The sequence below is a fragment of the Buteo buteo genome, chromosome 11, assembly GCF_964188355.1.
Source record: "Buteo buteo chromosome 11, bButBut1.hap1.1, whole genome shotgun sequence".
Taxonomy (NCBI): domain Eukaryota; kingdom Metazoa; phylum Chordata; class Aves; order Accipitriformes; family Accipitridae; genus Buteo; species Buteo buteo.
The window spans coordinates 223,450-239,442 of record NC_134181.1 but is presented as its reverse complement, the minus strand read 5'-3'; the positions used below and the strand labels follow the sequence as shown (position 1 = coordinate 239,442).

Below are 15,993 nucleotides of genomic sequence, written 5' to 3'. Positions count from 1 at the left end.
TGTTCATGTTTATTTAGTCCCCTTCTTTACCTTTTGTGCTTTGTCCTGTTCTTGGACCCTTGCCCCGTAGATGGGTCTGGGCTGCTGCAGTTCTGCTGTAGGTGAAAGCCTACCTCACTAAAAAGGGATCTTGTTTACTGCAGCATGAATTATGGAGCTGAGGAGTTCGATAGTCCACAACTCCTCCAGGATTAAATACCTCGCAGTTTGCGCCCATGAAAAGGAAGCAAAGAAGGATGTCATCTCCCTGAAAATGGCTGTGCACATCCTTTCTCTTAACACTATCATTATGTGCTTATTTGCAGTAGCAGCCATGGAAAAACTAAGAGGAAACTGAGTTCCTGTTCTAAGATACCCCATATAAACACTAACAGAAAGGCTGACTGAGGTAAGCAAACAGCAAACAAGTTTGCTGCTTTACTCACGAGTTAATTTTCACTTAAACAGCATTTCAGTTTTGCAAGTGAAAGAGTTGACTGAATGGTAAACAATAAGGGTAGGTCAGTTCTCTAGTACTGTACGGATTTGCTTTCCCCTTTATTCAGTACTGGTAAGGCCACACCTGGAGTACTGTGTCCAGTTCTGGGGTCCCCAGTGCAAGAGAGGCACAGACATACTGGAGAGTGTCTAGCAAAGGGCCACTAAGATAACTGAAAGGACTGGAGCATCTCTCATGAGGAAAGGCTGGAAGAGCTGGGACTGTTCAGCCTAGAGAAGGCTTTGAGGGAGGAGGGGAGGATCTTGCCAATGTGTACAAATACCTGAGGGGAGAGTGTAAAGAAAATGGAGCCAGGCTGTTTTCAGTGGTGCCCAGTGACAGGACAAGAGGTGGTGGGCACAAACAGAAACACAGGGAATTCCCTCTGAACATCAGGAAATACTTTTTCACTGTGCGGGTGACGGAGCACTGGCAGAGGTTGCCCAGAGAGGTTGTGGAGTCTCCCACCTTGGAGATACTCAGAAGCAGTCTGGACATGGTCCTGGGCAGCTGGCTGTAAGTGGCCCTGCTTGAGCAGGGGGGGTTGGACCAGATGGCCTCCGGAGGTCCCTTCCCACCTCAGCCGTTCTGTGACTTCATAGTAAGCCGAGCTTGTTAAACCATTTCAATACAACCAAAGGCAACACTGCTCATTTAGGACCACGGATCACACTCAAGTTATTCATTCTCATAGTAAATTCCTCTGTGACCAACAGTGACTTTCAGTGGTCACTGCAGATAACACTGTGGGGCAAGGGGGGGACCATGAGTAAACAGAACCACACAAGTAGAAAAGAAAGTTGCTTTTGCTTCCACACTCAGCAGCAAAACCAATGAAAGGAATGTGAAAAAGGGGGGAGCTACAATGGGAAGCTACAGTAAGCGAGCCTGGAAAAACCTGCCAGAGGGTAGGGAATTTAAACCTTCTTTAGTTTATTCAAGAGGTAGCCAAGGCAAAATGTGATCATAGTCTGTACCTATATGAAAAGGTTCCCATTGCTAATAGAAATCATTATGAAACTACACAACTATGGGAATTAAATCTAGGCATGTTTAAACTGGAAAAGGCAAAACATTAGCACAGAAGGACTCATGGGAGGGCAAAGGGGTGGTACACTCTCCATTATTTGGTTTCTTTAAGAATGAGCATCTAAAAATGCATGCTGTAGCTTTGTGGTTTCCAAACATCAGCCCACCAGACACTGGTGTGCCACACATCTATGTTTTGTAGCTTGAAGACCCCTACTGCTTTCATAGCATCTCCAGTTAAGGTCTGCACTACAGTTCCATGGTGGTCTAAATATGTTGGCAGCTACTGTCTTCTCTCCGATGGCTGTTTCTCTGCATTAAGTTAGAAATGGTGACCACAAGATTCCTACTTGAGATCAGAAGAGTAAAGTTAAAACAAGAAGCAAAACCTTTTGGCCAGACTACTTAGAAACCTGATTTTTCCCTCTTTTTTCAGTTTGAAAAACTTTTGATTGAAGCCTCTTAAAGCCCTAGTTAATGCTTACAATAGTGGCCTTCAAAGTGCATAATGTTGCATTTTTTTCATGATAATGATCTCAACTTACAGACAGTCTTGTGGACGCTTGCTACAAAAAGCATTTAATCTTTTCAATGCTGCAGTTTCCTCCACATGCCACTGTAACCTCATTTCCTCACCTTACAGAAGCTGTTTTAACATGTCATTCATCACATAGAAGTGACATCCAGGAGCCATCCTTGCCTCTCTCACTTTGGGAAAAGGCATCAGATCTGGAAAAGATCTATTCAGTTCCATGTTCCCTTTTCTCTGAACTGATCTCTCCCTTTAACTCTTAACCTCTGTCCATTTTCATACTCAAACCAACAGTTTGCTTCTTGCAATATTCGCTATTGCTCTGTCATCTTGTGTGTTTTGCTTGTCTAGCAGACGTAGCTTCACTCTGCAATCTGCAGTGTCACTGGTAGCTGATCATTATTCCAAGGGGTTCAAGAGAGACCACATAAAAGCAGAAGTATTTGAACACAGAATTATGGCTTATAATCCATCTGTCAGACAGCCTTTACCTTGCCCTTGTCACAAGTCTCCAGATCACTCTGTGTAAGAGAAGAGAAGCCACATCCTAATGGTCACTGATGCTACAGACGAGCAAAAAGTCTCAAACACCAAAGGAAAAGCTATTGGTTTATATATAGATATATATATATAGATATATACTGTGTTTACAGAGTCAACAAGTTAAATGCAATATTCATAAGAGCATTAACAATAAAAATACAATCTGTGTGTAGCCAAGTACAGACTTAAAATGGTAAAACAGGAAAAAGGATCTCACCAAAAGTACAAATATACAGTACAAATTGATTTATTTAAAACAGTTACAAAAAAAGCACAACAAAATAGAGATTATCCTTAGAATTATTAATGCTTTGTTAAAGATCAGGTAGGAGGAAAGGGGCAGGAACAAGGTCGGAGGGGAGCACCTGACTAGTTCTAAGGCTTTAGATACAATGCGGTCGGTTACATGTTAATACAGCCATTACATAACTGGGATTATAGTTGAGGGATCAGCACTTATCTACAAAGACCTCCTTGCCTCAGGGCAGCCCAGCCGGTTCCCCCAGTTCGACATGTCTGTTTTTCTGCTTTGCAAGGGCAGACCCTCCCCTGGCGCTAAGGTGCCATGACAGCGGGAAAACAACTAGAATGTGCACGGGTGCATTTGCAGGGTGGAATGGCAGCAGCCTAGAAGGACGTTAGGGGCAAGTCCTGTCCTCCATAGACAGATGTGAAGACCGTGGAAGGGCCTTGACCATCAGCATTTTAAACCATACATGGAACACACCCTGGGCCAAACTCTGTACAGAATGTGCATTCGTAGCCATCTTAGCAGCTTCTGCAAAGTTTCAGGCCCTAGGACAGCCTGAAAGACAAAGAGCAATTATGAGTGACGCTAGGGAAAGGCACATGTACTGCTGTGGGCAGGAACTAGCATTTGGGCTACTCAAGCTGCTGTAGTTTCTTTTACAATATTTTCTGAGTAACAAGGACTGTTAGTTCTCTACAGGGGAAAGTGACTTCAAGTGGGGGGGGGGGGGGCAGGGACACTTAATGTGAAAAGTGCATTATACTTGCGCACCTGCTGGAAAGGGGAGGCAGAGGGGCCTCTGCAGCTTTCCTTCTTTCCAGACAGAGCTTCCTCTGCATAGTCTGGTAGTGATGAGCGCTCATCGCTTGGAGCAAGTCTCACGTTCCTGGAGCAACAGTGTACACATAGCCTAGAAACAGGCCTGGCCTCTGCTGGGCAGCTGATCCAAGGAATGTTTCGTGAGATGGGACAGATGGCTACAGACACCCATTATTGCATCCTACAGACTCTTGCCACAGAGTATGAGCTGGATAAGACCATGGCCAGGAGGTCTCCTCCTCCGGGTAGGACAGACCACAGCTCTCCTCCCCTTCACAATAGCAGCAGGAAAACAGTATATTTCTCTGAGAAGCCTGTCACATCTCTGCCAGCAGAAAAGCCCAGATAGATAACCATCTCATTCCGAAGTCTTCCTGGCTTTATCTCCTCCTTTCCCTGTAAACCTAAGAAATAAAAGCCTCCTCTGTGGGCTCATTCATAGCCTTTCTGCCTACAGCAGAGCCTGTCTCACACACTCCCTATCTCAAGAGAGCCTCAGTGCTCAACACAACCACCACCGCAGGTGCTGAGCAACACAGCCCAACCCAGTAAGGACAGATTCCAGTGATTACGAGTACTGCTAAGCTGGGCCAGGGGGCCACCAGTGGCCCCCTCCTGCCCACCACCTTTGGGGCAAGCAGCCAGATGCCCAGACTTTTCATCTCAACGCCCTGCCATGAGATGTGCCCCAAACCGTTGCTTCCATAGAAGAGCTGGCAGCTGAAACATGCACAACAGTGGGACTGACAGGGAATCTGGATAGAAGCACCGAGGTCCAATTCACCCTGGCCTGTTCTACAGAGCTCAGAACTGCACTCAAGACATGCCCAGCTAGCCAAAGTCCAGGCCAGCGGCCAGGTAAACACCAGGGTGAGCACCTTCACCGCCCTTCAGCTGCCTACAGTACAAAGCTATTTTAGCCACACAGCATCTTGCCTCATAAATCAGTGTCTGCCCTTTCAGACCACTGTTCTGTGCAGCTGAGATCTAGGAGTAGTAGTTACAGTAACACACATACATGAGATAAGGCAGGCTCTCCAAACCCTCTCTCTAAAAGACAGAGACTTCTGTGTTCAAGAGATGCACATGAGGGGCTCTGCACCCTTCAGCTGCTCAGACATTCCCTCTATGCATGCAACCAGCCTGTCTACATTCACACACCATACGTATGCAAGATCCCTTTCTTAGCTGCCTGTCACAGCTCTGAACTCCTCTGCATGCACCATGCAAAGAACAGGCAGGAGAACCCAGGCTCCTCTGCCTTCTGCCTTTGGCCACAGACACCCTGGATATCCTGAGCATTAAGTACTAACCAACATTAATCGAGGTCTTTGCGTAGGAGAGTCCAATGAACAGCAACTGTGAAACACACAAGGTGATGAGGCCAGGCACCTGGGCCCAGACAGTACTTTTACTGACAAATGGTGCCATGAAAACAGCATCTGTTCCCACAGCTGCTGCATCCAAGGAGGCAGAATCTTCACGACAGCATCACCACGACTTCATACATTTCAAATGCAGCTGATGAGATCAGAAGCAGTGTGTCATTTGGGGGAAGTCACATGTGACACAGGCAGCATCCTCATTCTGGAGAAACCCCCATGAGGCACAAACACTGAAGGCATGAGTAGCATATATCTCACCTAAGGCCTGAAAAGAAACTGTCCTGGTGCAGACATTTAAAAGGCAACAGAAACGGCTAGCAATGTGCTAGGAAAACAGGACTGGCAGCCCGGATGGAAAGGACATTCTGGAGACCCTCTAATTTGCCTAATACCCAGGCAGAGCACCCCTCGGTCACACAGTCAACTGAAGCCAACCAATTACAGGACACGTTCCTGGAGAGCGTGCAGAACAGCCCTGAGACACCGCCACTGCAAGCTGACTGAAGGACGGCTATGCCGAGAAGAGGTGCTGACACACAAGCCATTCAGGGAAAGAGAGCAGCAGTGCCCTAGCAGTCAGGCATGCCTGACAGAAATCTTCAGGAAGATGAGAGAAGGGAGATGGAAAACGGTACGCTGAACATCAGGAGCAGCATCGGGACTCTAGCAGGGACCTGCATACTGAAAAGAAACCCTCTCAAAAGCCTGGTCCTAGCACAGAGATGGGCACCTTAATACAAGGAATACTTAACCCAAGTTAAGTCAGTGAAGACTCTTATCCTCAACATAATAGTGACTATTTTTTATTCTAGCTAAGCAGTTAGAGCTGGTGTCAGAACACACTATCAGAGAGGGCAAATTAGTGTAACTACAAGAGCCTTCACTTGAATGGAGTGTTGTTACCATAACGAGGTATTAATATACATTTGTATTAAATCTCACTGTGAAAAAGACTACTCTTGATTTTACCATGTTGTTCTACAGAGGAACTCTGAAGTGAAGCATCAGAAAAACTAACACAAAACCACCCCAAAATGCCCTATGATGCTGTGATATTTTTAGAGTCCCTACATTAATCATAGAACTGTACTTAGCAGAAACTTTGTACCTTGCCTGCACATGCACAAACACTCGTCTCTTGTCTAGAACTTATTCAGGAAAATGCCTGCAGGGAAGAATTAGCCATCTGGAAAGTTTTCTTCTGATTTAATTACAAAATAGTCTCGGTCTTCTCACAGAAAAAGGATGTGTTTCCATCCTTCCCTAGAGAACGCTGAATATATTTTACTCCAGCTTTAAAAATACCCAAACACCAAAACCCCAAATCCAACCAAACAAAAAAACCCAACTCCATTCATCCATAGGCTAAGCCTCTGCAAAAGCTATAAGCCTGAGATTTTTTTTTAAGTTATTAACATGGGAAGAAAGATTTGATTTTGAGACAAATAATTAAATGTATTTTATAGCAGGAAACTGACACCTCCCATCCCAACTCATGTCCCATCCCAAGTGCTCAAGTTCCCTATTCACCTACACCCAAACCCATCCTTTTGGTCCTTCCTCTTGAATTTCTGTGATTCATTCAAATCTGTACATTCTTTGCAAGAAGAAAGAGCAGTTGGATTCAGTGGAAGAGACATAAAACAGAACCACCAGAGAAGCATCTCCGCCCTGCCCTCAAGAGCTCCATCGGTGAACGGTCCTTTTAAAGTGCATGTGTGAAGAAAAGGGATACTGGGAGTAGAGCCCCCTAAACTCCAGTGGGGACCCATCTCTCCCCATCATGAGAAAGGAGGAATAAAATCTTCAGCAATTTTATCTGCTACCTTAAGCCGTGTCTGCCCTCCTCATCTCCCCACCTATCCTGAATGCTTAGACCCTGCCCTGCAGGGAATCAGTGATTCAGGGAGGTGTGAGAAAGCCCCAGCCTCCAACCTCTGGAATGCTCTCATCGCAAGCTCATGAGCACATCCCTGTTCTCTACCCCAGCTAGCCTGTTGCTGCTCCCTGAGGCACTGGAGCCCTCTTGATTCCCCAAGAGGAACTGGTCAGCCACTGAACTGGAACAAATCCAGTCCTGCAGGGCAGAAAGCAGCCTTGCTGGTGAACCTGTCACAAAGTCTGTGCAATTTCTCCACCGGATGGTGAGGCTCACCTACAGGGGATGGCCTAGCTCACAGCCTCAAAGGGATCATTTCCCTGCATTAGAACGCCCTTCAATAGACAGCTTGACCTCCTGGGGAATGAAAGAGGGACGGAGCAGAGAGGGACGAGGCTCCTCTGCCTGCATGCTGTATCTTTGGAAGCCTGGGGCTGTCCAGCTGTGCTGACTGCCAGTCTCAGGCTGAGAGGGTTCTGCATGAGAGCTCTGGGCTGTGCTGTCCCTATCTGTGTGGCTCTTCCTTTCAGCAGCTCTGTCAGACGGTTCTCTGGACCCCTGAGCTGTTCTTTCAGATCTCTCCCTAGTAGATATCAACTGGTCTGTGAGAGGGTAGTTAGCCTGAGAAGCCGAGTTGCCATTCATGCTCTGTAAACTGATTGATATGCAGACGTCGCCCACTTGCAGCCTGTGACAGGGCAAAGCAAAGAGCTGAGCAGTCCGCCCTGGGCTACAGGAGGACCAGCCCTGGCCATACACAAAGAAGGGATGCTCTGGGGGCACATCAATGCTCACTTTACTTTGTTGCTCCCCAACCACAAAATGCAGTGTGACAAGCCCAGGCCACTGGCTTTCCTGAATATCCACCACGGTGCTGGAGTCGATCTTGAGGCCCCCGCTCACCTCCGCGCTACGAACAAAGTCTTGAGTCTGCAGGTCCTCTACCCGCTTCAGCTCTCCTGTAGCCAGCTGGATGATGGCTCCTTTCATGAAGTGAGAGGGCAAGTGTGAGGAGCTGGGTGGCTGCAGCTGGACCAGGTCCTTTTCAAGCACGCTTCCTCGAGCCTGTCCATCTGGGCTCCGCCTCACCAGGGTTTCTGAAGTGGAAGACCTGATGGGCTCAGATCCAACGGGAACCAGGACTGGCTTGCCGTTGGCTATCACCATTCCTTTGGTTAATTGTCTTTGTCTAACCGACTCTTCAGGGGACATTACATATGGACTCCTGGACTGGTTTTTCTCAGCAGCAGCCCTTTCCACCGTGTTCCTCAGCGCGTCCTTTGACTCCCCCTGCTGATCAGGGATATTATGGCAAAGGTTTAAAGGGCTCGGGTCATCTTTCCTCTGGGCTGCCAGAATATGATAATCCTGAGATGCCAACACCCCCACCACCCTCTGAACCTCCAGATCAGCGTCTGGGGTGCTTCTGTGAGCTGGCACAGAGACCTCTGTTCCCAACGTCTGGTAACCTGAAAGGAACTGTCCATCGACCATACATCCTGCTGCAGCCCCTGGCAGACAGTCTTCAGCTTTACTGCTGGCAGAGTCCACAGCCTCGCTGGTCCTCCTCACCACATTATGCTCCAGATGTCTCTGTCCACCATTGGCAGCAGCTACCTCTGAACTCAGCTGACTGTCTTGCTGAGGAGACTCTGGGCTTCCACCTGCTGTAGGTGTCTCATATGCTGAATACCCTGGTGGGAGGCGGGACATCTGATAATAAACAGGAATTCTACCTGGTGCAATATCTAACGGCTGGGTCCCAGCATGGTGCTGCATCTGGCCAGAAGGAGAGATTGCAGAAGCAGATTTGTTGAAGGTGTGGGTAGGAGAGGTAGTCTGGGGGGAAGGAGCGGCTTCTTCCGTGAAGAGAGAGGCATATGGCACAAAGTGGGGGACATGAGAGGCGGTGAGGTTGGTGGAAGGAGACAGGAGAGGACTAGGCAGGAAGCCAGGAGGGACAGCATAGGGCACTGTATAATGCGAGCCGATGAACTGTAGGGACGTTGGAGGGATCTGCGCGTAGTGGACGGGAGGGTAGGGCACCCCCGGGTGCTGGATTATTGGCGAGGTCACATTGAAGGCAGGGGGCAGGGGGCTCACGTTCACCACAGGGTGCAGACCTGTGGGGGAGAAGGTGGCGGGCGGCACTGCCACTTTGTAGAGCATCCCATACTGGTCCACCGTAAGCCCCGCCACTGCTTCTGTGGCCTCGCCAGGGCCATAGCGCAGGGCCGCAGGACCCGGCCCAGCCGTCCGGGCCCACTCGGGGCCCTCGCCAGAGGCCTGGGCACCCCCCGCCCGTCCCGCTTCGGCGCCGGTGCTGGCGGCGGGAAGTTCCCGCTTCTTTGGCGGGAGGCACTCCTGGCTCCGCTCGTGGCCCGCTCTCATGGTGCCCCGCGGTGTCCCGGCAGCCCCGGCCGCGACGCTCGTTCATGGGGGCACCCGCAAGGGCTGCCACACGCCGGCTCCCAGATCCCCGCTGCCGGCCGCCGCCTCACCTGCACCAGGAACAGAGGGAGCCGTGAGTCTCGGGCCGCTGAGGGCCCCGGGGGCGGCGGGGGGAGTCCCCGGGGCCGCAGAGGACTAGGGGGAGCCCCGGGCCTAAGCAAGGCGCCGGCCCCCAGCCCTCGTCCAGGGCTCCGGCCCCGGGGACGGAGGGCGCCCGAGCCCGGTCGCCAGCCCCACCCCCGGCCCCAGAGCCCCGGCCGCGCCGCGCCCCACCCCGCCGAGCCGAGCCCAGGGCGCCGCAGACGCGCCCCGCCTCCGCGGGCCCGCCCGGTGCCCACCGCAGCCCGCGGCTCACCCGCCATCGCCCGGCTCCTCCTCCGCGACCCCCATCGGCCCCGGCGCCGCCCGCGGCCGCCTCCGGCCCGACCCCTCCCCGCGGCGCGCGGCGATGACGCGCGTCCCGGCGCGGCGGAAGTGCCTCACCCGCCGGCGGCGCGGGGCGGGGCTTGACGCCCCCGGCCGACGTCACGGGGCGCCCGCAGCGCCGGTCGTCGTGGCAACCGGCCGCGCCCGCCGCCCGTCCCCGCGGGGCCGAGGTTCGCGGCGGAACCTGCTCCCGGCGGGTGCCGCCAGGCCGGCCGGCGGAGGAAAGGCGCCCGCCGGGAGGCCAGGCCTGCGCCGAGGCCCGGGGCCCAGCCGGGCGGGTCGGCCGCAGGGGCAGCGGCGTCCCGCGGGCGAAGGAGGCGCCCGCTCGGCCGTCGCCGAGAGCGAGCCGGCCGCGGGCAGGTCGGTGCGCTTCCCCAGGCGCTGGCTCGCTCCTCGGCGGGCGGCCGCGAACGCGGGGGCTCACGGCGGTGGAGCCGGCGGTGCCGCTGCCGGAGCAGCGCCGGCCCCCGCCTCCTCCGCGCGGCCTTCGGCCTCTCGTCCGAACGTACCCCGGTCCGGTCCCGCACCCGCGCTCCGGGCGGCCTTCCCGCTCCTTCTGGTGCCGCCAGCGCGTCCCGCCGGCCGGCACCGTTTCTCGGCCTTCGCCGATTTTTTAAGGCGACCAAAGGTCCCGGGAAGCGCAGAGAGAAAAGCTGCCCGGAGCGGGGGCCGGCGTCGCAGCCCCGTCTCCCGATCCCTCCTCCGCTGCCCAGGCCAAGCCTCCCGCGCCCGGCCGGCGGCCGCGGCCTCGCCCACCGCCGAGCTGGTCTCGCCGTCGCCCTCCCCACGCATTTTCGACGCCGGGCGCTCTGCTTCGGGCCTGCGGGCTGCTGCTCGCGCGGAAGGCGACGAGAGAGCGTGAGGCTGTCCCGCGGTCGCCGGCGAACGCCTGAGAAGGACCGCCAGAAACCGGCCGGTTGAGAGCCGGTTTCCCTGCGGCGGGCGCCGCTGGCCTCCGCTCAGCCGCTGGGCTTTCCTCTCGGCCGGCCTGCGCGCTCCCGGGGCCGCGGCGAGTTCCGTGCGCCACCCCCCCTCCAACGCCGCGGACCGGAGCCCGGCGCCGGCCGCCCCGCGCCGCGGAACCCTGGTTGCGGGCGGCACGACCCGCCCGGCCTCACCACGGGGCAGCGCTCGCCGCGGGGGGACCGCCCCGCGCGTGACGCCATCAGCGGCTGCCACGGTGCAGCCGCGCAGCTCCTCGCGAGCCCGGCCCCGCGGGTGCTTCCGCCGAGAAAAGTAGTGCGAGAGGCCTTTTTCCGCCTCGCCGCCGCCGGTGCCGCGCCTTCCCCCCCTCGCCGTCTCCGCTGAGACCGCCGCAGGCCGTGCCCTCTTCCCCCGCCCGCGGCCCGTAGAGGCCGGGAGGCTGAGGGGAGCGTGCCGGCGCGCGGATCCCTCCGCCTGCGGTATCGGTGCTGCGGCCGCGCCGCCGCCATTTTGAATGCCTGGCTCCTGCCGCTGCCGCTTCCTCCGCTGCAGGGACCGGCCCGGTGAGTGGGGTCGCGGCCGCCCGCCTCCCCAGCCCGCCTCCGCGCCGGGCGTTTGCCGCTCGCCCGCCCCCCCCTTCCTTCCTTCCTTCCTCCCGCCCTCCGCCGCCGGCCGGGCCGGGTCTCCGCTGCCGCGGCCCGTGGGGTCCCGACCGCCCGAGGCCCCCCGCGTGCCTTCGCTGCCTCTGCCTGCCGCCCAGCTCCGCGGCCGGGCTGCGGCCCCGCGACACCGCCGTGGGCTTTTCTGCTGACGGAGGCCGCCCGGTGCCCTCCCGCGGCCTCCGCCGGCGCGACTTCTCGCGGGCCGCCTGCCCGTGTCGGCCGCGTTCGGCCCCCCCGGCCGCGGCCTAGGCCCCCCCAACCCGTCTCCGCCCGGCGGTCCAGGGCCCGTCTCGGACTCTGCCCCACGCTTCCGGGCTGGCCCGCTGCCTCCCGAGGCTCTTAACGTGCTTCGGCTTTTGCCCATGGGAAGGTGTTGCTGGCAGGATCCTCTCTCACCCCCTGTTACTGGGACGCGGATGATCTCGCATAGCGTTTCTGGAAGCGGAACGCGTAGACCTGCAGAAGTTCCGTCGGCGCGAAACGTAGCAGGACCTCGTCCATGCTGGAGGCCCGCGGCGGCTGAGGAGCAGCTTGGACGTTTCTGTCTGTCCTTCCTTTTGTATTTTATTGCCTGTGCCGTGCAGCTGCTCCGAGTGTTACAGTTAGCGTTTCTGTAATACTTCTAGTGTTTGCGTGTTGTCTTTCTTACAGTTACGTGGATTTTAATGGAAGCATAAAAAAATCTATGATCTCTGGCTGAAGGGATTTGCAATAAACTGCGGGTGTGGGTCTGTGTTAGTGGTAGACTACTGTTTGAGAATCAGTCTGTTAGAGAGTTTCAAGTCCCTTCTTCAAGGTTGGTTGAGATGTCTCTCTTCTCTCACAAGGGAGAAGACAAATTAGAAGTTTTTTTTTTATAGTAAGCATTGTTTTTAAAGTTTGCAGGTAGAACAGCTGTGTGTTTTATTGCATTGTAAATGATGCTGAAACATGTTTAGTGATGTGTTTTAGTTTCTCATGCTTGAAGCGTTGATGGAACAATATGGAATACCAGTGGAACACCTTTGGAAGGGTGACACTTCACATGCATGACCAGAAAGTGTGTTTGGCCCATACTGGCTTAAACAAAGTAAAATAGATGTGTATTTTCCCCTGCATAGTATCCCTAGCATCTTACATTTAAGATGGCAGAGATTTTTGTGTTCTTAGGTTTTCTTTTCCTCTTTTTCTTGTTCCACTTCTATGTGACACTGCACAACTAACTGGTTTTTGTGCGCCTGTTTCCCCCCACCCCCAACTGCACTTGTTATTTTTTCCTTTGTTTATTTGCATGTCCCATTCTATTGCCAAATTCTTTCTTTTGCCTACTCCTGTACGCTCTGGTATTTGGCACAGGATTTGAAAACTTTACTGGGTACCTGAGAGCTCAATGAAGGCTAGAGATTTTGTGTTTTTTCTGAGGGGTTCAGTGTGAACCTCTTGTTTGGCAGGAGAAGGAAGGGAAGGTATTTAAACTCCTGTGAGTTGAGAAGGGGAAAGTCGGTCTGGGGTAATTGTTTTGTGAAGGGACCCAGCTTTTCTGTCTCCAGTGTGTAAGTTAACTTCAGATTTCCTCCTTTTTTGATTTAAAAAAAGCATTATCTTCCTTTTTTTTTTTTTTTCATTTGGTGGTGGGGTTTTTTTGTGGTTTGGTTTGGTTGCTTTTGTTCCTGACTGCTGATCTGATTTTTAATTTTTATTTTTTTTTTTCCCTAAAGGTGGTGTGATAGGAATAACTGCACTGGTTAATGCAGTTCAGATTTGGAAAGTCGCCTTTCAAAGTGTAAGGGCTCATAAAAATCTTAACTGCTTCTAAAGTTGATGGCACTCATTCATTAAAGATTCTTGTGCCACTTCAGTGTGAATATTTGTTTTTATTTTTGAGTTGGCAATGTATGTAACTTCAGGGGATGGGTGGTTTGATTTCTTGGTATTTTTTAATAACAGGGCTGAAAGGGATATTAATTTGTTCTAGGTGATACTCAGCTATTCTCTGCGGAGAAGGGTCTGGTCTGCCTTGGTAGCAGTATTACTTAATTGGATGAGAGTTTTGGAGTTAATAAGTGAATACACGATGAGGCTGTAACTCAAAAAGCAAGAGTTACAGTAACGTGAGTACAAGTGAACCTGTTAATACTACAAGTAGCAGTATTAGCCTTTATCTGCTGTTTGGCAGAGATGTTATAGGTAAAATCTAAACTCAGAACTTCCTAGGGCGTAGCTGAAGTTAGGTGGTATATTGTAAAGTGGCATCTTGTCTTTCATCTGGCGTTAACCAAGGTAAAGAAAGGTGTGGGGGTTTTTTGTCGCAAAGTAGTAGCTATTTTTTATTTTTAAACTCTGCAGGAAAGTAAACAGGAAGTAAAATAACCTTGCAGATCAAAATAGTTAGGAAACTAGAAGCAGGTCAGAAATACAAAGGTAATGTAGGTCAGCGGTGATTGAAGTATAGAAACAGAAGCCAGGAAATTTGGAATTCTGACCTCATCTGTCACGCTGATCAGCTGTGGAGATGTGCTAACTCTTCTTCCAGTGCTTCATTCGTTAGCTTCTAAAAAAAAGGAAACATTTATTTTCTTCTTTGGCAGGTGTTGAAGCTAATATTTGTAATGGTTGAAAGCTCAGTCCATCTTTTGAAGCCAGTTCAGGAGTGGTTTGGTTTGGTGTGTATGTATAGTTGTGCAGGAACGGGAACCTCATCAAAAGTGCTTACCTAGTCTCACTAACTTCTGTTGTTGGGCTGTAGCCACAGGAAGCAAAGAAAAGAGAGGTAGGGCTGCATTCTGTTTGGCATGCTTGTAGGATCTATTAAAACTGAAGGTCTTGAAGAACAGTGTAACATCCTCTGTCACTATCCTGTATCTCATTCTCCTCTGAGCTTCTGAACAGCATGGTGGCTTGCCTCTTGAATACTCTTGTGCTACATTTCTTGGTTTTTTTGAATGTAACTGGAAATGGGACCATCACTTCTTCTGAGACTATTTTTTAGCTCTTGTTTTGAGGCAATTTTTTTCCTTACTTGACCTCTTGCCCGTGCATGCTGTCTTTGTATAATGCAAAGTATAACACTGATGCCTTTTATTTTCATACTGTATTTTGAAGCCCCCTGCTGCCTTAATTTCTCTTCGATTTTCTGATGTTACTTACTCTCTACTTTCTAGTCCTCTGTTGTATTAAATAGCTTTTTCTCAAGAGAGATTACTTTTCCACTTGGAATGTTGTATGATTGGTTGCTTTTTCTCTCAACTCTTTTGTGTTGCCTTTGCCCTTCTTTGCCCTTCTTGATGGTGATGGTGCTGCTCTTTGCTTAAGTGTTTACTGTTTTCTGTATAAATATTGATAATACTAGACCATATACGAATATCTCTGCTTTTCTTCACAGCTTCATCTGTATTTGCAGTGTGTATTTCTGTTTTTACTGCCAATGTGTCTTTTTTTTTTTTTTTAAAAAAAACTATCTGGTAGAAGTGTGAAGCCCACTGATAGTAGTATGGAGTTGAGGCCATCAGTATTTTGTACTTAACCATTGCAGTTATTCCTTTCATGTAGTCCAGATGTATCTTCTGCTTTTGTGTACAGGAGGCTTAATTCAGTTACACTGAAGCAAGTAGGGGGAGTTATGCTACTGATGTCAGTTGGGAGTTGGGTCAGGCTTTAATTATGTAACTTCCCAAAAGCTGGTTTTGCTTGATGAATGTGATTACTTATGCATGCGTTGGGGTGGAGCAACTTAAATTGTGTATTTTAAATGTGTTTGAAAGTGTATGCTTCTTCAGTCTTGGGTTGCTTTCTAGGATGAACCGAGTTCAGAAATGCTATTTACAGGTAGAGCTATAACTGGGTATGTATGTTACCTGAACTGAAAAATTCAGACAATTTCCCCAAACAGTGAAGCCTTTCTGTGAATAATTCCGTGAGCTCTGATGGGTTTTATGTCTTAATGTTTCCAGAATTCAAGGCTAAATAATAATGGAATTTTAAAACATGTATGATAATTTGTCCTAAACAAGTTGTTAGGCAACTTTATTGTATTTATTTCATTAATATATTGAAGGACTAGGTGTAATTTTTAATTTTTTTTTTTTTTACACGTAAGCTAACATTTCTGAATAGCTTCTAGAGGGAAGGGTCTCAACTCAGTTACATGTTTACGGGTAGTAATTCCTTTTGTCTTTACGCTGCAATTCCTGATAGAGGAATATAGCTTGGCTGAAGTACTTGAGCAATTTTACATGTGGGTTTTGGTAATATTAGATGCTTCTTGTAAATATAAAAGGATATTTGGTGAACGATCATATTTGAATTTGATTGTATTGTAAGAGAGACTTTTAGTGATGTTTTATACCTAAAGATTTTTGGCATAATGGCATGTTGAATAAAATATTTAACTTTAAACATGACAAGCTTAACTAGTAAAAGACCATAAAAGGGGAGACAGTAGTGCTTTAGAAGCATAATTTAGACAAAACCGAAATGTTTTTAATACATTACGATTTTTGTTTTCTTGCTTAATTTTTTTCACTTTTGGGTAGTTTACTAGGAATGAGTTGCATAAAGAAAGAATGCCTTTTTTTAATTGGTTCAGGGGAAGAATTCATGAATAGCAGAGGGAGGGGAATCACTGAGCTAACACCTC

The 15,993-nt window shown here is 50.6% G+C and overlaps 2 protein-coding genes across 3 annotated transcripts in view; one reads left to right on the top strand and one right to left on the bottom strand.

Annotated features, from left to right (window-relative positions):
- Positions 1–2,635: 2,635 nt before the first annotated feature.
- Positions 2,636–9,805, bottom strand: ATXN1L (ataxin 1 like). Of its 2 annotated transcripts, XR_012652161.1 has the most exons (3): positions 9,722–9,805; positions 3,604–9,416; positions 2,636–3,387 (listed from the first exon to the last, which is right to left on the bottom strand). XR_012652161.1 is itself a non-coding variant. In XM_075039706.1 (2 exons), exon 2 carries the CDS (start codon positions 9,304–9,306, stop codon positions 7,228–7,230), a length of 2,079 nt encoding a protein of 692 aa, XP_074895807.1. In that variant the 5' UTR covers positions 9,307–9,416; positions 9,722–9,805; the 3' UTR covers positions 2,636–7,227. The 2 variants fall into 2 exon arrangements, 1 of the variants encoding a protein (XP_074895807.1); XM_075039706.1 differs by having other exon boundaries at positions 2,636–9,416.
- A 1,297-nt stretch (positions 9,806–11,102) lies between these two features.
- AP1G1 (adaptor related protein complex 1 subunit gamma 1) overlaps positions 11,103–15,993 on the top strand; it is a 52,825-nt gene continuing 47,934 nt past the window's right edge. The window contains exon 1 of the mRNA XM_075039705.1: positions 11,103–11,279. The gene's annotated coding sequence lies outside the window, so the exon portion shown is untranslated. The remainder of the gene's footprint in view (positions 11,280–15,993) is intronic.